Source organism: Gossypium arboreum, chromosome 7 (genome assembly GCF_025698485.1).
Source record: "Gossypium arboreum isolate Shixiya-1 chromosome 7, ASM2569848v2, whole genome shotgun sequence".
Classification (NCBI taxonomy): Eukaryota; Viridiplantae; Streptophyta; class Magnoliopsida; order Malvales; family Malvaceae; genus Gossypium; species Gossypium arboreum.
Genome location: NC_069076.1, coordinates 78,045,059 through 78,072,270, shown reverse-complemented (window position 1 = coordinate 78,072,270; position 27,212 = coordinate 78,045,059). Strand labels below are relative to the sequence as shown.

The 27,212-nt window shown below is 32.5% G+C and overlaps 3 protein-coding genes across 3 annotated transcripts; all 3 read right to left on the bottom strand.

Annotated features, from left to right (window-relative positions):
• Positions 1-736: 736 nt before the first annotated feature.
• Positions 737-4,944, bottom strand: LOC108470811 (probable beta-D-xylosidase 2). Its single transcript, XM_017772293.2, has 5 exons — positions 4,461-4,944; positions 3,548-3,826; positions 2,851-3,118; positions 2,219-2,569; positions 737-2,120 (listed from the first exon to the last, which is right to left on the bottom strand). The coding sequence occupies exons 1-5, from the start codon at positions 4,938-4,940 to the stop codon at positions 1,105-1,107; spliced, it is 2,394 nt and encodes a 797-aa protein (XP_017627782.2). The 5' UTR covers positions 4,941-4,944; the 3' UTR covers positions 737-1,104.
• Positions 4,945-18,421: 13,477 nt separating this feature from the next.
• On the bottom strand, positions 18,422-19,360 carry LOC108484833 (uncharacterized). Its single transcript, XM_017788730.2, has one exon. The coding sequence runs from the start codon at positions 19,164-19,166 to the stop codon at positions 18,567-18,569; it is 600 nt and encodes a 199-aa protein (XP_017644219.1). The 5' UTR covers positions 19,167-19,360; the 3' UTR covers positions 18,422-18,566.
• Positions 19,361-23,679: 4,319 nt separating this feature from the next.
• Positions 23,680-24,436, bottom strand: LOC108487528 (uncharacterized). The gene has a single exon (XM_017791900.2). It carries the CDS (start codon positions 24,313-24,315, stop codon positions 23,869-23,871), a length of 447 nt encoding a protein of 148 aa, XP_017647389.1. The 5' UTR covers positions 24,316-24,436; the 3' UTR covers positions 23,680-23,868.
• Positions 24,437-27,212: the final 2,776 nt, after the last annotated feature.

Sequence of the window (27,212 nt, the reverse complement as noted above, 5' to 3'; positions counted from 1 at the left end):
TCAAAAAAAAAATGTTAATAAAAAGAATGAAAATATCAATACAAGCACCAAAAGGCAAAAACTACCTAAGCTAGATAAGGAGCAACATCGTATATGTGTGTCATATGACTTAATCATTGGTGTGATTCTTCTATTATCATCTTGGGGACCCCTTTAGTATTGAACTAGTTAAATTAGTATTATTATCCCATCCGATCTGTCGAATTGTGAGGTGATACATTTCCAACAACTCAATTACTAAGAAAACCATCAACAACCCTGAAATCTTGGTGGCTTACAATACATGAGAGGGATTCATTTGAATTCCCTATTCGTAGTGGGGGTGCTATCTGAATTCTTGTGTTATTTTTCAACGATAAGGGTCTCCACTATTGGCCATACGTACCATTAACATCGTTCATGTCATGATAGATGCCGAAGTCACCAATGGAGAAAAATAGACGAGGAAATGAAGTGCTTCACTTGTTGAGGAGAGTTGCCTCAAAATACAATGCATGGGTTTCAAGGGTTAGGATTCTATGGTTCTGAATGTTTTCTCAAATGCGCCAATTTACCCAAATTTGTTTCCAAAACGTCTAATATTACAGCCCAACTGTGTTTCTATATTATTTATTTTGGCTCAGCAGATGGCACATGATAAAAAATTTGTTATTAATTACCAAATCAAACCATATTGGGTTGCTTTTTAAGTATAAGCAATGCTTAGATGTAATGTGAAGCAGGGGACGAACAAAGGTAGAGAGAAGAAAGTAACAAGTATTCATTCCAGCGATCAAAGTTACAAAGGAAAAGTCTCATATGGGACTAAGAGGGTTACCAACTAATTGTGAACTTTAATTCAAAGTAAATCTAATAGTACAAACAATGACTAACCCAATTTTATTTGGCTGTATCCTTCTTTCTCTGACAGCTAAATTCAAACAAGTTCTCTCCATTCAAAGAATTGGCTTATTTTTATGAAAAAAATCTATTCCTTTTGGAACTTTTTTCTCTCTTTTTTTCTTCTTATTTATTATGGACTGACATTAAATCTTCCCTCAACTATAGTAATTGTTGAATTTGGCCTTTTATAGAAATGCATCCCTTCTTTTGCCTTGGAGAAGTCTAGGACTTGATTACCCCTAAAGTTACAGGCTGAAGAGATAAAGAATGCTTAGCGCCACCGATATGGAGATTGTGAACACCAGTTGGGATTCTTCGAACCCCAGACCTATCCACAACACTTAAAAACTTGCACACATGAATGTTGATTCCTACTCGTCGTTGTGACCTTGCTGGAACATGCACTTTGGCAAAGGCCACCAGCTGTTTTTGTGGAGCCCAATGCCCAGCAGGTGGCTTCGAGAATACAAGCATGGTGTGAGTACCCTCCTTGGAACCCGTATTTTTCACGTCTACTTGAAGCCCTACCGAGAGCTTGTTGCATCTCACATGATTTACTTTGATCGCCTTCCCTGAAATGGTAGCATTCCCTGAATGGCGGTGGCCATCAAGAGGGACCGTGACAACTTTGGGTGCACTAGCAATGGTATGAACAAAGTTGGTGTAACTCAATCCGTGACCGAACGGATACACTACTGGACCTTTGTAGAACTTGTAGGTTCTTCCAGGGTAGTTTCTGTTTGGGCTTGAACGCATGGCCATGTCCGTCATTGGCAAATTTGAGACATACTCTTGTGGGTACCATGTCATAGGCAGCTTACCCTCTGGATTGGTTGTGCCATATAATACATCAGCTATGGCAGCTCCACCAGCTTGGCCTGGATAACCAGCCCACAAAATGGCACCTATTCGAGGGTCATTCTTAGCGAAAGACACATCAATAGGCCCACCCGACATCAAAACTAGTATGGTTGGACCCTTCGACGCCATGGCTACTTTAGAAACAAGTTCCTGTTGCCGGCCTGGCAAAAGCAACCCTGTCCTGTCTCTGAACTCTGCTTCAATCGATTGGTCAAGCCCCATTACTAAAACCGTAGCTTCTGCTTGACGAGCAGCATTGATTGCCCCACTAAATAACTTGTCATCGTTGCAAGCTACGTCTGCACATCCCATTTGATGAATTGTCTTTGCGTAATTCCCTATCCCTTGCAAAGGAGATGTGTATGCACATGCAACACCTAATTAATGTTCCAACAAGAACAACAAAAAGTTAATTAGGTGACCCCTTTAGACCCATTCACCAATAGAAATGAAAATAATTATCGTGAGAATTTACCAGCATAGTTTCCAATCATTGTAACAGTAGCATTGGAGTTAGGTCCGATAACAGCAACCGTGCGGTGACGTAAATGAGATAAAGGCAATGAAGGACCACGATTGTTAAGCAGAACAATGCCTTGTCTAGCAGCTTCGAGGGCGAGCTCTTGGTGAGCAGGTGTGCACACATCTTTTGGCCCCAAGTTCCCGAATGGTTGTGCAGACGGTTCCCCGTCAAACATGCCGAGTCTCATTTGGACTGTGAGCGTGTTTGCCAAGGCACTGTTAACATCAGCCTCCTTCAACAATCCTCTTGTTACTGCATTTTCAGTGTATTGAGCCAAAAAAGGCCCACAATCCAAATCCAGACCTGCAATTGGATAAATCTTCTTTCCTTCAATTATTGTATGTTAATGACACTGCAAGAATATAGTCACTTTTGCCATAATTTGAGCCAGCTAGTCGAAAATGGAGCCTAATGATCACATATTAGTACCTTTTGCAAGTTCCTTCTTTATATATACCATTGGTTTTGAACAATTAATTAATAGACCATGAATTGGTAAATCATCATTGCCTAAGTTGACTTACGCCGCAATATAGAATAATAATAAGTGTACCAAAATAAGGGTAAAATAAAAAGCTACTAACCTGCTTTGATGGCATCTGCAGCAGCTTCTTCAGGTGTTGATGTGTAATGTTGGGTATTATAAAACACCCCCACTGAATCACAATCTGAAACAATGTACCCATTGAGATTCCATTGACCTCGTATGGTTCTCTTTAGGAGATTAGGGTCAGCACAGGTTGGAACACCATTGACTTGATTGTAAGAGCACATAACGCTGGCTACATTACCGTCCTGTACACACATTTTGAAGGGTACATCGAATGTATCCTCGATGTCCTGCTTGCTTACCTGCTCAAATGTGTGGAAACCCACGTGAGAATTAAAAAACGAAAAATAAAAAAGATTGCTTTTCTTTGTTTAATTGTTCGGATTATTATGTTAAAAAAAATAAGAACAAAAAGCAGAAGTGTTTGCGGATAAGAAAGCTCTAAGCTAAAGACAAACAAGTAAAGAATCTTCAGCCTTTTGCGGCACATTTTACATTTTTTTGTCCAAATATCATCTTAATTCAAACACCGAAGGACTGCAATGATACAATATTAATATTATAAGGACTTCAAACATTTTAAAGTTTTTAACAATGAACCTCGAATGTGGGTTATAATTAAGGATGTTTGATGGAATTAAGCCGGTTTCATATTTGCAGCAATAAAATTCCCGAGTTGGATCCCCCACCTATATCCAAAACTGGAGCTACACGACACAAAATTAACTAACCTTGGCATTAAAGTGGAACCTATCCACTCCATTCCAGTTATCCAGGTCATAGGCCGTAAAGTGCTTGCAACAAGCCGCCACCTTTAACCGGTCACCATTATTTCCCTGTAAGCCCTTCACATAGCTGGCTGCATATGTACCAGCCAGCACCGGGTCTTCACCTGGAGTCTCCTGACCACGACCCCACCTTGGGTCCCTGAATATGTTTACATTTGGGCTCCAGTATGTTAGCCCAGCCGCTCCCCCATTGTACATCGCCCTTGCCTCATCTGAAACAACCTGCGACATCGGTTCCCAAACTTCTTTTATTAAAAGTGAAAAATCTTAAAGAATACAACTTGCTTGAATGACAATGATTCTACGACAGCAAGTTGATAACATATTCTTTTTCATGCCTAATCTTGATATTCTCAAATTGATAACATAGAAACACTTCCCTACAATCACAATTGACAAATCTAATAATTTAATATCAAAACTAAAGCCATATATTTTAATAGCGCTACCCTAAAATTATTAAAAATTTGTAGGCATTGGCACACATATACAAGTTGCACACCATACATTCAAGGACCAACCAATGAAATTGTAAAGATAAAAGGTCAAGTGAATTTAGCTTAAAAAATTTTTAATGTATCAAATCAAAATTTTTAATGGTATGTGTGTAAGGCTGATATGGTTTTGTATAGAAAGTTAAGATATGAGTGGAAACAGAAAATTATTGCATCCACTTCACACTTGACAGGAACAAAATTGAAAGTTTTATCTTTACGTAAAATAACAAAAAGAAAATATATCATGATAAAAAAGCTGCGATTCTTAATATTATACCAATTTCTTTATATTATTATAATAATAAACATTTACTTCAGTTTTAAGTTGGTGATAGGAAACGAAAAAAGAAAAATGTTACCCTTCCGATGGCTTCCCATAATGTGGCATTGAAAGAAGCAGCGGTCGAGATTACTTGAGGGAAGCTGGTAGCCCCAGGGAAGGCTCCACCGAACTTGGTTCCAGGTCCCACATTGGAGACGCCATGAAGAGCTTCGGACCACCATTCGTACCCTTTGATCCCCAGCCGTGGAACTGCTGCAGCATTGTTCACCAGCAGCCTAACCTTCTCTTGCATTGTCAACCTTCCGAGAAGGTCCGTCACCCTGTTCGGTATCGGCATCGAGACCTTGCAAAACGGCAAGCTTGACGTCTTGGCATCTTTGGAGTCACAAGCAAATGGATCGCGGGCTTGGGCGAATGCACCCAAGAGGAGAAGGAAGAGAATGATGGTTTGAGGTAGTGAGGCCATGGTGGTGGTGGCAATTCCCGTTTTCATTTGAGAAATGGACCAATGTGGATATTTGTAATGGTACTGAAAAAGAAGAAGTATGTATGGCATTTATATAGGTAAAGTTTGTGCTAAGAATGGAAATAGTGATGCAATGAAACTAACTTTGATCATTACATGTCCACATTAATTGTTTGTTAACTGCTTAAAGTAAAGCATATTTTCTTCTCTAGCAGATTTTTATTATTAAAATAATAACAACAATAAAAATAAAAATAAAAAGAGGTGTGGTGGGAGATTAAAGTGGTTGATCATAGGTTAAATAATTTAATTATGAGTTGAATATTGATTTGGTGAAATGTTTGAAAGAGGGTGGGTTTCCAACGAATTAGGTCCCATATGAGGGAACTATAAGTGTAATCAGGTGAGGTAGATCATCTGATTGACTTATAATGCCCTTCACATATACTAGTAGAACAAGATTTCTAATGTAGAAAACAAAAATATCATGTCATCACCAAGCTGGAAACCATGTCTATGCGGTGGGTCTTGATATGAAGTCAACATTTTTTTCATTATATTTAATTGATCACCTAGATAAAATGTAAGATTTGTCAATTTAGCCTAGTAAATATTTGTAAGTAGTTATAAATTTGTTGTGAAAGAGTTTGTTTGACAGAGTAGTCAACAAGTGATATTGTGAGTTGGGATCGAATAGCTTGGCTTTGAAGAGAAGTGAGGAGCCGGTAGTAGGCTGAGAATACCCATACTAGACGGTGAGATGGTGCATTGTTGTTTACCAATGGGAACAAACAACATTACTTCTTAAGACAATAACATTCTTTTTTTTAAATAAAAATAAAAATGTTTTTGGAGAAATCCAAACACTCATATGTTACAAATAACGTTTTGATATATTAAATTCTGAATATTCAATTTTAATATCTTTTAAAATAGTTCTACCTAATAATATAGTTAAAATTTTAAATTAAATATTTTATAACATATGTCAAATTAAAATAAAAGAGAGAATAATTCCGATACATTAGTAATAGGATGATTAATACTAATTAATTTTTAAAAAATATTTTTCCCTTACTACTTTATTACTCCTCTTTATTAAAATATAAGAATTTTCATAATTAAATTAAAAATAAAATGATATGAATTTATTTGATTGAAAAACATAAACTTAAATAAAGTATAACAATTTAAAGGATATAAACTTATCTTTGAATTTATTATGAAAATGGTATGTTTTTGTTGAGTGTTTTTCAGAGTGTATCTTTTAAAAGGGTTAAATTGTGTATTGTGTAATTATATGATATAGTTGCTGTACATGGACGTGACATCATAGATAGGTCCCCATGCATGCCAACACGTACCCTACTTTAAGGATAACACGTGTTTTCTAGAAGCGGGTTTGCCTACATGATGGTGCGAACCCACATCGTGCAATCTCATAAAGTATGCGAACACCTGGCGTGTGAACCACGTAAAGTACAAGTCAAGACCCAATCGGGTAATTGGGTAGTGGTTCGGTAATAGCACGTACCATAACAATTTATCCTCCACCTAGCTCAAAGAAAAGTAACAATGTGGCTCTTCGGATAACTTGACTTCGCGAGGTGAGAGATTACTAAAGGAGAAGTGTATCACGTACGCTTTTTACTTTGGAGTGTCACATACACTTCACCATGTGTTAGGGAATGGTACAGTTGTATACAACTGATTGTGCCTTCATTATTAGATACTTGAATCGTTAAAGTGGAAAACTCTTTTAAAAGGAGGCTACCTACACCTTAAAAGTCAAACCGTTTGAGCTTGAATTTTTTTAAAATAAGCTACTATTAGGGAGAATAATCATGTTTTAGAGGTAAATTTCTTAAAATTTCCAAATTATTTTTGTGGTTTTTTCTGGGTTTATTTGGGTACAGTGGTTAGGGCGAGGGGAAGTCATCGTGTTATTCAAGGCATCTGTGGTGGTCTGGGGAATGAACCTTCATAATACCATGAGATAATTACTTCGGTCGAAGTGAAAACCTTTGTTTATACCACCAAAGAGAAAGAAATGAGTCATCATTTGACTGCTCAGGGAATTCAAATACCGAACTTTGCCTACAACTTCTCAATCGCTAAAGGGTCGAATAGATTAAGTGACATTGCCGATGGAAGTTTTCTACTTCTTTTGCACGTGCTAAAGGCAGGTTTTGATCTACCACTCCACACATTCTTCTGCCATCTTCTTGATGAATACAGGATAGCTCTAGGGCAATTATCTGGTTTTTCGTAGTGGGTCACAGTGGCCTATTTCCTCGAATATAGTCGTCGAGAGGAGATGCCTTTGATCAATGTTTTCTAGAATCTGTATCAACTCAAAGCTTGCAATCGAGGAGGTTCGGTGAGCTTATTTTACTTTTCTCATCGTGAAGGAGTGAAATCGATTATCTCCAATTGGCCCTCGAATCTTCACCTAAATCGTGATAAATACATACGGGTCAAATTCAAGTTTGGAATTGGTTTTGATTTTCCAACCAAATGGTGGATACTTAGTAAGAATATGTGCTTGCGAAAACTAGATATTATATGTGAAGCGAGGTGGGCTCAATGTTAAGTGTGCCCATATTGTAGTAAACATGTAACTATTTTCTATGTATTCGAAAGATGAATAAATAAATTACACATTTCACTGTTATGTCTTTTTTATTATTGTCTTTCATATTTTGCATGCATAGCGAAATTTTGACAAGCAAATATTAGTTCATCAAACTGATGATAAGTGGCACTGTAAGAACGTTTACATTACGAGAAAGACAACTTACTTCAGTAGATAATCTAAACGAGTCTGTAATCCTGTAAAAGAATCAAAGTGAGCATTTGATTCAAATACTAAAAACGATTATTATGTCGTCTACAATTCTAATTGAGGAGATGGTTAGTCTTGGCTATAGAAGCAGTTGATTCCACTAGTAGAGACATAGATGTATTCATTGGCAAGATGATACATTGGACCGGACCCAAAATGAATTAATTTTGAATCCGTTTGTGAATTAATTCACTTGTGACATTCATGGTGTGATTTACCTAAATCATGAGTTAGTCACTAACCATGCAGATGTAACTCATGAGCTTTGATATAAATGGAGGCTTATGCTCTAAAGATGATCAAGAGGATAACCGATATGTTAGGTACATGACTTGTGTATGGCATGACTTTACTAGTAACAGTGGAATTCATAGCTCAATTAAAGATTTAACGATATCTTCTCATTGGCTTGATAAATATGGAATATGGTCACAGGTTGCTTGTGCTCGAACAAACAATTTATCATAATCATTTGTTGACAGTGATCATATTAATCATTAAGAAGACACAATGATGACAATGAAATAAAATAGGATTGTGTTGAGTGAACGGATTTAACTCAAAGGAATCAAGGATAACATATGAGAGTAACACACACATGACAACGTCATTGGATAAAGCAGTTGGATGAATTGCTTTCGTAATGAGTATCTAATAAGGAGTTTTCAATCATGGTACTTATCGTGGACTAACTCCACGATTAAGTGATTGTGACTTATCGGAACGATGCTTCTAGACATAATTGTAATTACTAGAGCCTCATTGTATATGTCTGATTAGTCCCTCCGCTAGCTAAACAAAGGCTCGATTGAACTGCATTTGAATTAGAAAAAAAATTTTACAACTTTGGAAATAATTTAATTGAATCAATTTATTGATGTGAAATTAAATTGGACGATCGTAAGAATTGTCCAACTAGAGAATTTCATTAAAGAATTTTTTAGATATTAATTTGGAAAATCTAAGTGATTTTTGGAAAAATTAATTTTGATCAAGTAAAATTAATTTAATCAAATTAATTAAAATTAAAATGATATTTTTGGAAATTAATTTTCAAGTTAGAAAATTGACCTAATGTGTAATTGAACTTGAAAATTGGACCTGAGATCGTAATTGGGCTCGGGAGCCCAAAATCAAAACCAAGACCCAAAAACTGGTCGAACCGATCTTGGCATGTAAAACCAAGCTGGATCGGACCGGTCGGGCCATCACTGGCCCAAACCAAACCAACTCGGGGTGTCGGCGACTGCGACTGCGGCATTTCGGTGGCCAAAAAATGATCGGCGATGATGGGTCTTCGGTGGTTGAGCAATGAAAGAATTACACTCCTACTAGGACTCTATCGATAATTTGATTTCAAATTAACTATTCTAAAAATAATATTATTTTAATAGATTTAATATTAAATTTAAATATTTTATTAATTTAATATTAAAGTGATTATCTTAATATTAAATTTAATTTAGTGTTTATCTTGTGGATAAATATTCTACTAATTTAATAAGATTTAATATTAAATTTAAATATTAGATTAAATTTAATATTAAAGTGATTAAGTTTAATCGTAGTTGAATTCTCTAAATTCTCCTATATAAAAAAGTATTGGGCCATTATTTACACACTTGAATTCAAGAGAAAGTTGTAGAGATAAAATTCTCTAATAAGAAATTATTTCAGAAAATTTATAGAGATATTTTCCTTATTTACAACTTGGCCTAAAGTTTAGAAAAATTATGAAATTACCCCACTGGTAATTTTTGTGAAAAATTTTCTAACTTGAAGCTAGCCCACACTCGGTAGACGTGAGCTTGAGGATAGTGAAAAAGACTACTTGGTCGAAGCGTTCATCCTAGTCAAATTGAAAAGGTACAATTTTGATCAAGTGTTTATTATTTTAGATATCACAACCAAGTTCTTATTTTGGAAAAAAAATTAAAACTTTGGGTTTTCCCTAAATTTATTTTTCGATGCGTTTTCCAAACTTGATTTTCCAATATTACCAAGGTCGCATAATAGATTTGGAGGAAGTGTTAACAGTTAGAAATGTGTTTTAGCACTATCTCGTAAATTTCAACCATAATTGATAGCGGCCAATTGATGGTAACAATGGTCTTCCAAGTTCTTCGTATTTAACGTGACTATATGGAATCGTTTGACATAATCCTGCAAGGAGTCTCCATCCTTTTGTTTCACTAACATCAAACCCATAGGAGTGCTTAGTATTGTCCTATGGGCTCCAAATCTTCCCAAGAACATCTGACCTAGCTGCGAGAAGATCTGAATGGAGCCTTGTGATAAAGACAGATACCAATCTTTCACACTTCCCCTAAAAGTCGTAGAGAAGGCTTTACACTTTGCTGCATCTGAAGCTCCCAACACATTCATACAATCATTATACTGCATGAAATGAGTTCTAGGATCTCTCCTACCCTCAAACATCTCTTTCAACACTTTAAATTCAGATGGTAGTCTCACAGCTGCTACTTCTAAAGATAAAGGGTTGTTAGATCAAAACAATCAGTCCATGTCTTGCACATTAAGGTGCAATGCTCGTACATCTTTACACAAAGCATCCATCTCATTTTTCCATGGCTTTGCATGTACCCCCACCTCTTAGAGAGGTGTGACATGATCTTGAAGATCGGAGTGATCGAACTATACATTTCTTCTAAATTATTCATTTTGCCTTAGTTGAGTCATTTGTTCCTTCATCAACCTCAGCTGCTCTTGCAAATCAAACCATTGTTGTGGCGATGCTCCCTGATCAAAGAAAAACAATGGTCCCTAACTTAAAAGAACATTAAGATCAAAAGAATTGGAAGCACCTGCCTGGCCTAAGTTGCCAAGATTTTCTAGTCGATCAGCAAACCAACCAGCATAAAGGTCCACCTCACTAGGTTGATCATTGGTGCCAGACCCTCCTGCCTGGCCTGATAGGAAACTACTGGGAAAATTCTTGTTGGGGTGAGTCATTTTAGTTTTCTAGTTATTTAAAGATCGGAAGTTTGTTCACGCTTACTGCACCAAATTGTTGACTACTTTTTAAAGTGTATCCTTCAAAAGGGTTAAATTGTATATTTATATTATATGACTATTGTTCATAGACGTGACGTCATAGGTAGGTCCCCATGCATGCCAACACGTACCCTACTCTAGGGTTAACACATGCTTTCTAGAAGTGGGTTCCCCTATATGATGGTGCAAACCCACATGATGCGATCTCATAAAGTATGCAAACACCATGACATGCGAACCACGTAAAGTACAGGTGAGGTCCCAATCGGGTAACCGGGTTGTGGGTCGATAATAGCGTATACCATAACAGTTTTCTATAGTGAATATCGGTATTGTCTAACTAATTGGCGAAACCACCATAGTTTTTTAAAAAATATTTTTTTATTGGTGCTTCCTAAGACAATGGCAGCACCGAACTGAAATATGATAAACCAAAATATTCAGAAACCTAATATGAAACTTTCCTTTTTGATTGAATATTGAAAAAACAAAAGAACTTAAGAGTGTCGATACTATAAGGAATAATTGCTTCATAAACTCTTATTTTTTTATTTTCTTTTTAATATACTTCCTTGCACCAATCATCTCTTTGTTGCACCATTTCCATCACCGTACAGTATAATACCCCATTTTTTTGTTTGTTGCTTCGCTCCTTATTTTGTCTCCATTTCGATTCAATTCCTAGGAAATCAATTAGAAAAGCGCTAAACACACACATAAAAAAATTACAGTCTTTGTAATTATTCCCCCTCTCTATTTCTCAAGTTTTCAATTTCACCCCACTCAGATCTCAACTCTTCTTGCAAGCAAGCCCTCTTCTTTTGTAGAGGGAGGAAAAAGAAGCAATGCTGTTTTACAGATCGGATCCAAATTTCATGCATTGAGAGACTTATTTTTCTATATTTAATGATATGGGTATACTGTTTACAAAAATGTTCTTTAATTTGTTTGGAAACAGGGAGGCTCGAAATTCTTTGTATTATATCTCCTCCTTATTATGGTTTAAGTAACTTTTATATTGGGATTTATTGAATGAGATTTTTTAGAGATATTAAAAAGAAAATAATAAGTAAGGAAGTGTTTATAAAGTAATTATCTCTTAAAATATATTTGATCCCACAATACCCGTACTCTTAAGTTTTTTTTTTCAATGGTCCATCTAAAAGGGAAAGTTTTATATCAAATCCTTAAACATTTTGATTTATCACACTTTAGTTCGATGTTACCACTGTGTCAAGTGATGCCAATAAAAAATCTTTTTTAAAAAACTATGCTGGTGTCGCTAACCAATTAGGCAACATCGATATTAACTGTAGAAAATATCTCATTTTCGTAATTAATCTGTTTCCCGCAGGAGTGAAACCAAGGGGGTTGGCAGGGGCCCCGCCCCACCCCAAAAAAATAGAAAATTTTCTATTTAGACCTTATGAAATTTTTAAAATTTTAAATTGATAAAGGTAAAATTGTACTTTACCCCCTAAAATGATAAAATTTTGATTTAATCATTTAAAAATCATAAAGATATAGGCTATTAAAATAGCGAAATTACATTTTTACTATCGTAAAAATTACAATTTAATTTCAACCCACCTACAAAAATTTGATGGCTTTACCCTTAATTTCCCATACCATTTCTATATTTAATTATTTTTTAAAAAAGACCCAATCATTTTCATTTTAGATTGTTTATATATTCTGTTCAAAGTGGAATAAAATGGTGGGTTAGGTTATATTGAGTTTAGGTCCCTTAACAAAACACCAGCAACTTTGTCTCTTCACGTAATATACAGTAAAACATTAAATTAAACCCTCATGCTGTATCATCATTTTATTAATTATATAGAATTACAAACATTAATTTTATATTTTGATGACTATCTAACGGTAAGTAGATATTGTGTAAGAATCTCCCATTTAGTATTGTGCCCCCCTCAAGGTAATTAGTCTTTATCACTTTGTTTAACACTTTATGGAATCTGACTTTTACCCACTTAATTAAGCTTCTCTATATATTTCATTTCTACATTTAAACTTCCTTAAATTATTCCACATTTACTTCAACGTAAAGTATAGAGTCATAAATCCTTCAGTTAAAAACATTCAAATGAGATTTACAATTTTGTGATCTCTTGCATATCATTTTCTTGTTTTTCTACTCATATTTTTTCATTTCTCTTGTAATGTAATCATGGATTCTGTTACGTTTTTGTACTATGTGTTTTTTTCAAGTTTTGTTGAATTTTGTCTCTTTATTATAATTTTTTTATTTCTTTGTCTTATTTTTTAAATGCGTATTTTTGTTGTTAGGCTAAATTTTTTCAATTAATTCCATCAAATTATTTGATTTTATTTTTTAAACATTAAATATTTTTATACATAGAGCAAAGTTTTACAAATAAATAACATATTTTTTCAATTTTATCTTTTTTAATGTGAAAAAAATGTATAAGTACAAAGAATATTAAATTATATATGTCACATCATTATATTTTTTTAAAACATATTAAATTATTTAATAGAATTAACAAAAAATTTGAATCTTAGGGCAAAAAATCACATTTCGAAAATAAAATTATCAAATTAAAGTAAAAAATTAAATTCTCAAAAGAAGTACATAAAAGAATATCAGAAAAACAAAAGGAAATTTGAATTTGAAAAAGAACCCGTCGTGAGGAAAAAGAAAGGGATGTGGGGGAGGAATCAGCTACGTTTGCGTGTAAATACAAGGTTGTTTTTATCCTTTTAAGATCATCACAGCCATAACACATAAAGCAGAGAAGTAGTTAGAAAGTCTGCTGAGACAGTTTGGTCCAAAATTGCATCATCCTTTTCTAGCAAATCCAGATCACACACCCCCCCCCCCTTTTCTTTTTTGCAAACTAGCATTGACAATTTTCCCTTTAACCACCTCTTTTTTTTCCAACCTTTAATGCAAAAAAACAACCTTGCTTGCATTTGCTTCCTAAATGTAATATGTCAAGTTTGGCTACAACGAACCCCATTTCTTCCCAAGTCTTTACATACAAGGCAACAGGAAGAAACTTGGCTCAATGTGATCCCCTAGAGTCAAAAAAAGCAATGAGAGAGAGAGACAGCTAGTAAGGGATGCATTAATAATGACTACTAAGCTATTACCAAAACAAAACAATTTTGAACCTAAAACTATGGATCACTAAAACCCATGGACCCATTTAACAAGTTGAAAGAAAGGATGTTTTAAGGTTTACAGCAAGGCTGGGGTTGGGGGGAAAGATGAAGTGGATAACCATATGACATGAGAGTATGCTTCTTCTTTTTTTTTTTCTTTCGCCAACAAATCACATTAGCTTCTACTCTTTTTTCTTTTTTTTTTTTTTTTTTTTTGGGGGGGGGGAGGGGGAAATGCTTATCCATATACTAGATTTCAGGGGTCACCATCAGGCCAATTTGCATGTTATTTAGGCGAGGCTGGGAGAGTGAGAAAGCTTTTAAAATGGATGAGTGATTCAAGTCCCCATCCCTCCATCCTCATTGGCTATACACTTTATTATCCCATGAGACAATGTGTAATTTAATGAATTAGTTAAAGATATGGTCCTCTTGTGTTGGATAAGTGGTGGAAGTAACTGGTTGAAACTACACAATGGGTTAATTTAGTTAACCTACACTTAAAAAGAAAGTAACACTTTTTCATTTTCATACCAAGCAAAGTCTTACTATTTAGAAAAATGAAATGAAAATTTTCATTTTGGAGCTTAACGGAGAAAAATATTGTTTATGTCATTTTTAAATTAATAAATATTAATTCTATTAAAGTTTAGTATTAATTTATTCTTTTGCTTGTATAGAGGTTAAATTAGGGTGTGTTTGATTTGGCTCGATTATATCTTTTAAATTTTCTGAATTATTTATGATATTTCAATTTATTTTTGTTCTTATCTTCTGATACTAATTTTGGGGTTGAATTTTGGATATGTTAAAACAATGAACTTTATTTTATAGATTTTAAACAATAAAGTTTTAAATTCTCTTTCATAAAAATTTCTTAAAAATAAATTTCTTTAACATGTATTTTCATAAACCGTCCAAACACTTAAGTTTGCAATATGGACCCATGCGTGGGATTCAGAAATGCAGTGATGAGTGGTGACTTTGAGTTTAAGATATTATTGGATGAAGATATCTTAACAACAACACCAACATGCATTTATCCTGAGGGGATATATATGCTGTGCAATACTGAAATTAATCATTAGTCTCTACTTCCACCGCATCATGCCCAGCCACTGCTGTCTTCCTATTCACGTTATCTGTTCCTTTTATACTTCTGATAGATGTTTGCTTTTACTTGTTTTTAATTTCATCCTCCAAACCATTCAATAATCAAATTATATGACATACGTTTCAGTAGAAATCCTGAAAGAACACAATGATTTGACAGTGGATTAAGTAGAGGTCTACGTGTTTACCTCAATTTACTAATCGTTTATGTGCAAATCCATACTGTATGAATTAAGTATTTTTATCTATCTAATCAAAAATTATGTTTATAACTTGTAAATCAACTCTACTGATCCTTCTATTCCTCTTATTCCTTATTTTCTACAAAACAAGGACAGTAGGAAATTGGGCTGCCTTTCGCCTTTCTTACCTTCACATATTAGATTTCTAATGGGCCTATAATTTGGATTTTTAATAACACCATTAGTAAAACTTTTTTTTATTTTTATTTTGTTACACTCATATAATTCATGTCATAAATTAAAAATATTTTAAGTATTTATTTTTATATCCATCGTTTAATAAAATTAATATTATATATCAAATCGATGTGAAAATATGAATTAATTTAGGAGCTGAATTATTAATCATGTAAAATATGAAACTATTTTAATTTATATATAAAATAATATTTCTAATTCTTAAATAATGCTAATGTGATTCTCGCGCATATTTAAATTTATATGTGAAAGATGTAACCTATTTTATTTATACAGTACAGCGGGGTTCTTTTCTTCAATTTCAGAATATAGCCCAGAATTTTATATCTGAGTTATAATAATATATTAGTGTTGGTTTTAATTATTTAGTCAACTCCACCTAATAAGAAAAACTTTATTTTTATTGATAGGAAAATATTAATTATATATGTGTTAATTTCTGAATTTTATCTCTTCACTATACGGATTTAATTTTGCATAATCCAGTTTCTCCATTTTTATATTATCATTTCTTAATTTAAATAGTTAACACATTAATATATATTTAGATTTTTTCTTAAAAATATTGCTTGCAGTATAATATATATATATATATATATATATATATATCAACATGATGAGTTAAAAATAATATTTTTTAAAAAATTATATTATTTTAATTAAAATAACTAACAATATTAATTATTTGGACTAATTAATAATGTTATAAAAATAATTTTACCTCATTGTCCCGTTGGGTTCAAGTATTTAGATTTAAAACCTCTCTTTATTGAGAGAGAGAATTTTAGTCTCTAAGAATATATAACTTTTTCACCTTAGTCTCAAATTTTGATAACTTTTTCCCAATTTAGTCTCTAAATTTGTAATCCGTTAAAACGTAATGTTGCAAAACTCTATGATTATGCCATGTCATCACTTGATTTTTTTTAAAAATAATATTTTAAATTTCTTTATACATTTTAATGATGTTTTGTGTTTTAAAATTTTCAACACTGTTTGATGAAATCCAAGTTTAGAGATCAATTTAAAAAAAAAGTTGACAAATTCTGAAACTAATATAAATGAAAAACTAGAGACGAAATTAAAAAAGAATCTAAATTTAAGAGCTAAATTTTGATTTATCCCTAAAAATTAGTCTTCGCTGACTAAAACCACACTTCAACAAATGCATCACTAAATCAGCAAATTGGATTTAATATATGTAGTGATTAAAAATAAAACTAACTAAAGTGTATTAAATTGTAATTTAAATGCAGTCATCTTTGCATGTTGATTTTGTTTATTAGGAGTCATTCTTTTTACATGACTACAAGTAATTAGTTTTTAAATTTAAAATATCATATAAAAAATTTAATAGAAGATTTTGTGTTAACTAGATCTGAATTTTTAAATCAAAAATAAATTAATTAAATTTTAAAAATAAAATATAAAGACTAATTTTTAAATGTAAGAAAATATTAGGGACTTGAAAGTATATTTAATTTTTAAATTTTATTACACTATAATTTAACATAATATATATATATATATATATATATATATATATATATTCATTCTTAACTTTAAATAAATAACAGCATAATTTATATCGGAATTTTAATAATATATTTAGTTTTATACTATTAGGGTTGGTGTTAATTACTTAGTCAACTCCACTTAATAAGGAATAACTTTTTTTTATTGGAGGAAAATATTAATTATATATAGCTCAGATTTTGGATTTCATCCCTACTAATTTAATTTTTATATTCTAATTTTACATAATTTAATCTTTCTATTTTATAATATTATTTGTTAATCCAAATAGTTAATACATTAATATAATTATTTAATCCAAATACTTAACACATTAACATTTTTTTTTCTCTTGAAAACACTATTTCCAATAAAAAAATTCAAGCCTAGCATCAGGGGTGAAGTAAAAAATTTTGTTTAGGGGCAAAATAAAATTATAAAATTTGAGGGCTGACAGCAAAAATTTTCTATTAGAAATGTTTAAATTAAAGTATAATTTTTTCATGGTTAAAAAGGACTAAATTGAATATTTTAATTTTAGAGAGGAAGCTATAAAACAATTTTTTTATTGAACCAAAGCGGGGCAAGGCCGCTTGTCTGCTCCCTTTTGGCTACGCCCCTACCTAGCACAATGAGTTGAAAATAGTATTTTTTAAGAAGAAAAAAAAGTCAAAAGTAGACGATAATATTAACTATTTGGACTAATTGATAACGTTATGAAAATAAAGAGATTAAAACAAAGAATATATTTTAAATTTAAACATAATAGAAGTTGAAAATAGTAATTTTTTTAAGAACAAAAATCTACTTCATTTTAATCGAAATAGCCGACAATATTAATTATTTGGACTAATTAATGACATGATAAAAGTTAAGAGACTAAAATAGAGATTAATTTTAAGTTTGAACATAATAGAAGGATCAAAACTATAATTCTACCTTATATGTATCATTGTCTCTGTTCTTTCTTTTGGGGAAAAAAGTGATAAAATTAGGATAAAGCAATATTTAGTTCTTAAATTTAATTTTTTTATTTTGATTTTTAATTTTTTGTCCACATTAATCTCATAACTTGATAGTTTTCTTCAATTTGATCCCTAAATTCAATTTGTTAACGTGTAATGATGTGTCATTTGAAGATTGTGTCACGCTATCACTCGAAATTCTTTTAAAAAATTAAATGTAATTTTTTAATAATTTCTTTTAATTCTATATAAAATTTTTAAATTTTGATATACCGAATTCCAAATTTAGTAATTAAATTAGAAAAAAACTGTAAAATTACAAAATAATATGGATAGTCTTGGCTGACTAAAACCACACTTGACAGCAAATTGGATTTAATAGATATAGTGATTAAAAAATAAAAGTAAGTAAAGCGTATTTAAATGCAGCCATCTTTGCATGTTGATTATGTTTATTGGGCAGTGAAGCAATTAATTCTCTTAATTGTACGCAGGGATGAAGAGATGTAGGACTAGGGAAGCCTCAAAACATTTGCAATGATCAAACAAAGTTGTTCCCTGTAATGATTTCGACATACTTGTACAATGTTGTCCAACCATGGATTCAACAATGGCAGAAGGACAAATTACAGAACCTAGAACTAGCTAGCTGTTTGTTTATAGTAAGCTTCATTATTTAAAACAACCAATGAGGTACCTTAACTTTTCTCTCCACCTTCTTTTCCTTTATAGTATCCAAGCTTGGTTTCCATCCCTTCCCTGAATATTGCCTGTTCAAAAACTCCGGCCTACCTTCCACCGTTTCCATCAAAAACTCCGTCAAACATTGAACCTCCTCCTGCTTCTCCCCACCGTTTTCCTTCTTCTGCAACGGCAATTTTTGTGCCATCTCTAGAATATCATTCGCAGGGCATATCCTAGCGAACAAAGGGAGAAACTTGGAGGACGGTGAGACCGATTTCGACCTCAACACCGAGTTCGCACTAGACAGCACACGACGAGCTTCCTCGGACGACAGCGTTGTCGGCTTCCCTCGTTTGACGGGCAGCATTACGTAAACCTTTTTCACGTCGAGCTTGTGATCAGCTGGCAACGGAACCGGCCTCTTCTGGTTCACCGCCTCGTGGAACTCCACCACCACCTGTTGAGGATGCTCCAGCATCAGCTCCGCCGCCGTCAACGGCCAAATAAAATCCTGCACAGACCCGTCCCAAAGAATGACCTTCCCGGCCGTATCCGACGGAGGACATGCAAAAGCAGTAACGTAGTTACCCATATATAACTTGATATACCGATAAACAAGAAATTGAAAAGCGACTTTCAATCACGGTATAAAAAAAGAAAACAAATCTAAAAGAAATGTTTGGGTTTGTGATTCATGTGAGTGTGATTAAGAAGAGGAAAGGACTTTTATGCAGGAATGTGATGGAGATGGAGATGGAGGTGTTTGTTAAACGGCTCCATCTTGTGAACCATTTTATGGTGGACTTAGTGGAAGATTCATATAAATTTGGGGTCGTTGGCTTTTTGGAGGGACTGCCATTTTCTTTTCATCTGCATCGTTGATTTATTTTTATTATAAACAAAGATTGATCAACGTTGATGATTGCAACAGACATGTGGGGTCCCCCCTGGTGTAGCTCTACCGTATCTGACGTAAATACAAAGTCAAAGAAACGGTTCAACCGTAACTATATTATTATTATTAACCCCAATTTTCATGCTTTAATAAATTATGAATTACGTGAGGGGAGGATTTCAATTAAAATTACACCACCCTCTCTCTATGTTTTTCCCCGATAGGGCTGCAAAAAACAGTAGCATAATCTCTATTTCTTTTTTAATAGTTTAATTAATATTATATTTTTATTTTTATTTTAAAAATATTAACTATAAATGAAAATTTTAAAATTTATAATTAAATTGTTAATGTGATAGTAAACTACGTTGAATTGGTCGAACTGATTCCACCGCATAATTCTAAGAACTTGGGGAAACGATGGGGAGGCATCGTATATCTTCTTCTTCTTCTTTTTTGATACAATATCTAGAACTAGGTATAACCCCTTCACAACCTTTAAGAGGAGGATAAAGGTACTTTAACACATTCAAACTCACGTCCTTTTATACTAATAACAATATCAATACTAATCAAACTAATACTTAGTAAACTCTATTTTTAAATCTTAAATATAAAGGCAATGGTATTTACTTTGATTAAAATAAAGACAAGGGGGGTTTAACGTGAAGTAGACAATTGGTTTGGTGTGGTGATTCCTTAATTTGTCGGATAAAAAACAATAATGGATAATCATAAAATAGAGTGCAAAATACAAAGATGTCAACACTCAACAGCAAATAAAGAAAGTAAGGGGTGAAAGCAACAGCTTAACTTCGTGAACGTTATGGTATATGTACCAAATCGGCGTTGGAAAATGTTACTAAAATGACCAAAGATTAAATGCTAAGAAATTGTTATGCAAATAAAATATAGATGATCTCTCCATCACTGTAAAAAATGTGTTTTGAGTTGGTTTGAATCAAAACATGGCTTTTCTTGAATATATGTGTATATATACATAAAGACAAAGAAGTGTCTAACTTGTCAATATGGAGCAAGATGGAAGGTGTTGGATTTTAAATTTTATTTATTTTGAAAATTAAATCTTATAAAACAAGATATTGAGTTAAGTAAATCAAAGATAATTTTATGAGCTTTTTCTTATCTTTATATGACCCTTAATTGTGGGTCTAAATTGGTTTTGATCATTCGTATTTAGGTCTAATTAATTAGAGGCTTTAGTGAGGGGCTCATCTAGGAATGTATAATTGAACTTAATTTAACTAGAAGAATAAAAGAGAAACTTTTTCCCAGAAAATTATGAATATTAATGGATTTCATTATTATTTTTACATGTTAATAGATTTGGGTTTAGAATATTTGGCTCGGTTTTCAATTATGGTTTGGGTTTAGAAGTTTTTATTATGAATTTGGATAAATTTAATATAATTATATAAAGTCGGTGAATTCAATTAATTTGGTTATTCATATAAAAAATTAGCAATATGTTTTAATTAAATTTCTTTTCTTACTCAAATTAGGTTGATTAATTCAATTATAATCGGATTTTAGATTAGGATTTACAATAGAAGTAAAAGGTGAAGTGAAGATAATCTGATTTTACTATTCGCAGGTGTTAATAAAATGATTTGAGCTACTCTATATCTTTTGCGCTTGTTAAAGAGAGTAAAAGGTGCAAACGCTTTACACAAATTAATTTGAGCTACCCAAATTAATTTTCCAACTAAAGTAGCTTGCATTTTTTGTATTTGTTAATACACAAAGTTGGAGCTGTAAAGATACAAGCATAGAAATTAAAGAGTTGTACTCAAAACTTGATGAGTCATATCTGGAAAGATGTCAACTCAAAACTTAGTGAGTTGTACTTAGGAATGTGTAAGCTCGAGAGTTCATGCAAAGGCATGAGCTTAAAAATTAGGGAGCTATACCTGAGGAGGTGTAAGCTCAAAACTTATTGAGTAGAATCTGAAAAGGTATAAACTCAAAATTTAGTGAGTTATACTAGAGAAGGTATGAGCTCAATTTTTAAGGAGTTGTACTTGAGGTGTAAACTAAAAAACTTAGTGAGATGTACTGAGAAGGTGTGAACTCAAAATTTAGGGACTTGTATTTGGGAAGGTGTGAGCTAAAAATTTAATGAATTATACCAAGGAAGATGTAAGCTCAAAACTTAGTAAGTTGTGCCTTAGTAGATGTAAGCTCAAAATTGGAGTTGTACCTAGAGAGATGTAAGCTCAAAATCTAATGAGTTGTACACTGAAAAATGTAAACTCAAAATTTACTGAATTGTACCTAGGAGGGTGTAAGCTTAAAATTTAAGTTGATATAAGCTTAAAACTTAATGAGATATACTTGAAAAGGTATAAACTCAAAAGAGGTACATCACTCATTTTTATAATACAAACATACCTTTCGTCGGGCTATGCTTAAAAAGTTTGACGATTACTATGAGTGTTCGTCGATGAGGTACATTTTACAATACTTTAAGTCGTGCAAAACTGATCACTGAGAAACTAATGCACGATACTTTAGGTCACCCAAAATTATACTTAGGAACTTGAGAAAAGCATATCAGTAATTGTTTATGATATATAATTATACATTTTATCCTTACTTGCCTGAAAAAGCAAAAGGGAGCTCTCTAACTTGCTTCAAGACACATTGTGCTGAACTTAGCGAGGTGTGTATGAAGATCTAAGATTGCCGAGCTACAACATAATATAAACCACCGAGAATTGTAAGCATCACAAATAAATAAATAAATAAATATACAATTTTAGCGAGGTGATATATGTATGCGATATGGGCGATATAGGCATGTATATATTAGCAAGATGTAATATATGAGCTTGCAATGTGCATTTGGTATATATATACACGACTAGTCACAAGCATTTGGCGAGCTTACATGGGCTCGTATAAAAATATACAGAGGCTTGCATAAGTTAAAAAAACATAAGCTAATATATGTAATATATATTATGAGCTATATGCAGTTTCATGGAAACTGGCGATGTGTTACGCGACTAAAGAGCCAACTGGCAAGGTGCTTTGAAACAATTTGACGACGAGTTGTAACAAATGTAGAAATCTGGTGAGTTGTTATACAAGAGTTGGAATGCTCACGCGGGCTATAAGTAATTAATGTCCGTACAAGTTATATATATGGGGCACTTGCACATTACCATGTGATATAGCAAGTGTGCATGGGTACTAAATGGCGAGGAATTGTAAAAGGTAATCGGATGAGGAGTTTTATAAGCAACTTGGTGAGATACTGCCAATTATAAGAATTATTGAGGTAAGCTCCTTTACTAAGTCACCAAGAATAGTAAGAATAAACGTCGCCAATGTACATACCTAGTACAGTTGTCGCTCACCAATATATACTACACAAACTTTGCCAATGATATTTACATGTCACATGCTAAGGTATAATGTTTTCATGATATAAAACATGATGGGGTGTCTAAATTTAATATCACTATCTAACACGTTGTGAAAGGGCAAGATTCATATTTGCGAGTTGTGCAATTCCCATATATATTAAGTGAGAGCACATGAACCGATACATACATGTATGTATACATATACACGTCTTATAACAGCTAAGTGTATATATATAGTATACGGTGCAACTCACATACATACAACATATGTGTGCAATATATAGCTCGTCAAAAAAGCTAACACTAATCACATGAACCAATGCCTAGCTCGCACAATGAGCCAAAGAAAGGGGTCAATTATGCATATATAGCTCGCACAAACCCAGTATATATGCGTAGCTTTCATAGCTCACATATATGGCTTGCCACACCATGGAGCCAATATTTATATATGGATTAGAGAATGGCAAGTAGGTATGCCATAAACGAGGAGGAAAAGAAAATAAACGAGAGTGATCTTAACTTTAGGAAAGGATTTCATGTTTTCATCTGATTTTGGAGATTAATTCTGTTGATACACAAAATGAGAGACGGTGGTTATAGGTGGTCCACCCGACTGATTAGCCACTGGTTAGTCGGTCGGAGTGACCAAATATAGAGGAAGAGTAAAGAGAGAATAAGAAAGAAGAATCTATGTCCCATGTTGTTGGGGGAGAAGGAGCTGATGAAATTTATCTGGTTGCCCTTAGAATGGTGCTCCCATCATCTAGGGTAGGGTAGCTGTAAAGGAGACGACGTCTCCGTATGTCCTAATGAGATTTATTTGTGGATATCAGTATTGTATTACTTTCATAACCAAAATTGTTACATGAAAGAACTGGTCCTTGATTTCTTCTACCACAAAATTACAGGTTCAAGTATATTAAAAATCTCCCAACTTTTGAACAATGAATTTGGGAAATCTGATGAAGGAAGCCTAACCCAACAAAAAGCACGAGCATGGCTTCTCAAAGCACTTCAGAAATTGGTTCCAAAACAGGAGTCCAGGGCCTGTAATTCCCTTGCCGGCACCCAGGGACAGCCAAAACAGGATCTACTTGCCTCTCTTCCTCTCTCAACTCAGGCAAAACCTTAGCACCACTTTTTGCCCTTTTCTTTCCGCTACAAGCAGCTTCTATGATCGCCACATCCACATCCGTAACTTTGCGGTTCACCCTTTGTATAGGAACCAAAACGTAAGCTTTAGCCGCCAGCAGTTCATCCTCAGCTCGCATAGGGACGACGCGGCGAGTTAGTTTCAGCTCTTCCACGGAAGAGATGACGTGACCAGGTTCGTCGAGCATGAGCTCTGCTGCCTTCACAGGGAGCTTCACTTTCCTTAGCTTCCCTTGAGCATCGATTACTTTGGCCATGTCCGAAACCTGGATAAAACAGCTAGATGTGCAGTTCCCCATGTTCAAGTTGAAATTGTTTGGCTTTGTTTAACTGAAGAAGAATATGTAAAAGAATCAAAGTGGTATTTGGTAAAGGGTATGGAATATGAGAGTTGTGAGTAGTGAGTGGAGGGTGATTTGGTATATATAGGAGGAGACGGAAGCAGAGTCAAAGTGCCCACAAAAAGAATCAGTGGTAAAACTATAGGAGAAAGACGACACGTAAGGGGAAACGAACAAAGTGGAGAAGACGCTGCTAGCTAGTTGTAGAGAGCGCAGCCAATTGCAGCGTGTTTAATACGTGCAGCGTTTACCTATTGGAACGTGGGAGCCTTTGACTTTGAAACTAGCCTTTGTTTTGTGGTTCAGGCTTGCTGTCTTTGGGAGTAATTCAACTATGACTTGGTATCTTACGTTGTTTGAATCACCTAACTTTGATACTATTACTCTTAACAACGAATAATAGGAGAGAATAATAAATTTTTTTTTTCCTTTTTCTTTTTAAAAGATTTAAATCTAACTAAAATTATTAAAATAAGAAACAAAATGTTATTAATCACTCTATTATTAAAAATAAATAAAATTATAAATTCCTTTAAGTTCAAAAGAAGTTTTAATGAAATTTTCTATTCATTTTCTCTCACTTGAAAATTAAATAAAAATTATACTTATTTTTATTTTTAAATTTTTAATATTAAAAAAAATTTTGTAAACTTCTAAAACTCTTTCACATGTTAGTGGTGTTTTAAGGAGGTATATAAATATTTTTAAAATTTTTAATTTTAATTTTTAGCATTTAAAATTATTTTAAAAACCTCTCACATTTCAGTGGTTTTTAAGGAGGCATATAAATATTTTTATTTTATTTTATGTTTTTTATTTACCATATAAAATTATTTTGAAAATCTCTAAAGCTGTGCCACGTGTTAATGGTCTTTTAATGAGATATATAAATATTTTTTATATTTTTATTTTAAATTTATTTTGAAAATCTCTAACGGTCGCCGTATGTTAGTGGCTTTAGAGGCTGAATCCCTTACAAACTAAACAAGCTTAACTTTTAAGCTTGTACTTTTGTTATAGGATTAAACTATAAATTGATATTTAAATTATACTATATTTTAATATTGGTAGTTAAAATTTTTTGTCACAAGTGATACTTAAATTACATTTTTTTTAAATTGGCACCATGATTAGTCAAACTGTTAAGTATATTTCAAAAGAGGATTAACTCTGCAATTTGGTATTTAAACTATACAATTGTCCCATTTTGGTACAAACATTTTTTGTTGTCACAAAGTCCTTTTTTTTTTAGTTGATACCTCTATTAGTTCAGTCATTAGTTGAACAATTATATCTATTTAAAAAAACTAATTAAAATTGACATGTGCAAAAAAAGGATAAAAAAGTATTATTTTTCTTATATATATATATATATATTTTTTTTCATTCTTTTGAATTAGATCGGTAGTTAAATCAGTCAAGCCACCAGTTCTTAAAGTTCCTCTGGTTCAATCAAATAAATTATTAAAAATTCATAAAAATAAAAAATTCAAAATAGAGAAAAATTAGTTTAATTGGATTTTTTTTATCTTTACTCAATTGGTCTGTATTGGTTCACAGGTTAATCGGTTCAACCCATATCTTTGTACTAATACCATAACCGATTTCAGGTTTAGTTCTGAAAACACTGATTTAGATCGATGAAATAATTTTTTTAATCTCATTAATTAGAGCAAGTAGGTGGTGATGTTCAAAAATAAAATTAATCATTGGTCTCTCAACTTCTAAAGGACAAATTTCGAGCATTGCTAATATTACCAATTTGACTATTGGTTCAATTCCAAAACCATTAATGTCAATATAAATTATTAATTTATTATATATTAAGTGAAATTTTATTGTAATGAAATATTTTAATTATATTTTCATTAAAAGTAATATTTGTTATTGTTAGTTGTTAGTATAAAAATTATAAAATATTATTATATAAAACCAATCGTGTTAAATAATTTTTGTTAAAATATAACATATTACAAGTTATTTATGTTGATTTTAAAATAATTAAATAGATGAAGTTGATTTTAGAAGTTTGAAAAAAAACTAAACAATTGAGCTAAAAAACTAACATTTTGAGAAAGAAAAGGAAAGAAACGAAAAGATGCCAGTAAATTAAAAAATAAAAAAGATAAATAAATTGATAATTCAAATTCTGTCATAGTTGTACTTAATATATATTTAATGATTTAGGTCAAAACTCATTTTTCAATGTAAGTATCGAGTTGACAAATTTAATAGTTTAAATTTATTTTATCGGTTAAATGGCTAAAATCATTTTGGATCGTATTGAAATCGCATCACTAAAATTCGCACTATAATTACCACCTATATTTTTTTAGGGAAACTAGAAAAAAATATTACTATTATAAACATTAAGGAAAATTCAACCAACTTATTTACTTGTTAAATCAATTTTCTTGGAGTTAAACTTAGGGTGCCCTGAAGTAAGCTCCAACCTTACATATTCATGACTACATCAGCAAGTCTAATATTATTGTTTCTAATTTAGATTTTATTTCCAATAATCTTGGCAGATTCATAGTGTAGAAGTACCTTATAATGTTTGAATAAATGAACAGTAAAAATTAAAGAGGTTGTACACGGTTGAATTTGACTTCATGACTTGTATGATATATCTCTTGACTTGTAAACTTATGGGACTCTTAATAAGAGCACGTCAACACGTTAAAATCAAAAGAAATTTAAATCACACAAAAATAAATTAAAAAAAATAAATTTGGATTGAAATCACAAATTAATAATGATGATGGTTTGATTCTGCTTATCCATCCAATAGTCAACAATCACAAAGTCATACCTCCATTGTTAAACAAGGATTGAATACATCAAACTCCACC

Excerpts from the sequence above, each read along its gene's own strand:
- LOC108470811 (XM_017772293.2), bottom strand. The coding sequence starts at position 4,940 with ATGCCATACATACTTCTTCTTTTTCAGTACCATTACAAATATCCACAT. Across the intron at positions 3,827-4,460 it reads TATGGGAAGCCATCGGAAGG|GTTGTTTCAGATGAGGCAAG; the intron begins GTAACATTTTTC and ends CCGATGTCGCAG. Across the intron at positions 2,570-2,850 it reads TGCAGATGCCATCAAAGCAG|GTCTGGATTTGGATTGTGGG; the intron begins GTTAGTAGCTTT and ends ATCCAATTGCAG.
- LOC108484833 (XM_017788730.2), bottom strand. The coding sequence starts at position 19,166 with ATGGGTAACTACGTTACTGCTTTTGCATGTCCTCCGTCGGATACGGCC.
- LOC108487528 (XM_017791900.2), bottom strand. The coding sequence starts at position 24,315 with ATGGGGAACTGCACATCTAGCTGTTTTATCCAGGTTTCGGACATGGCC.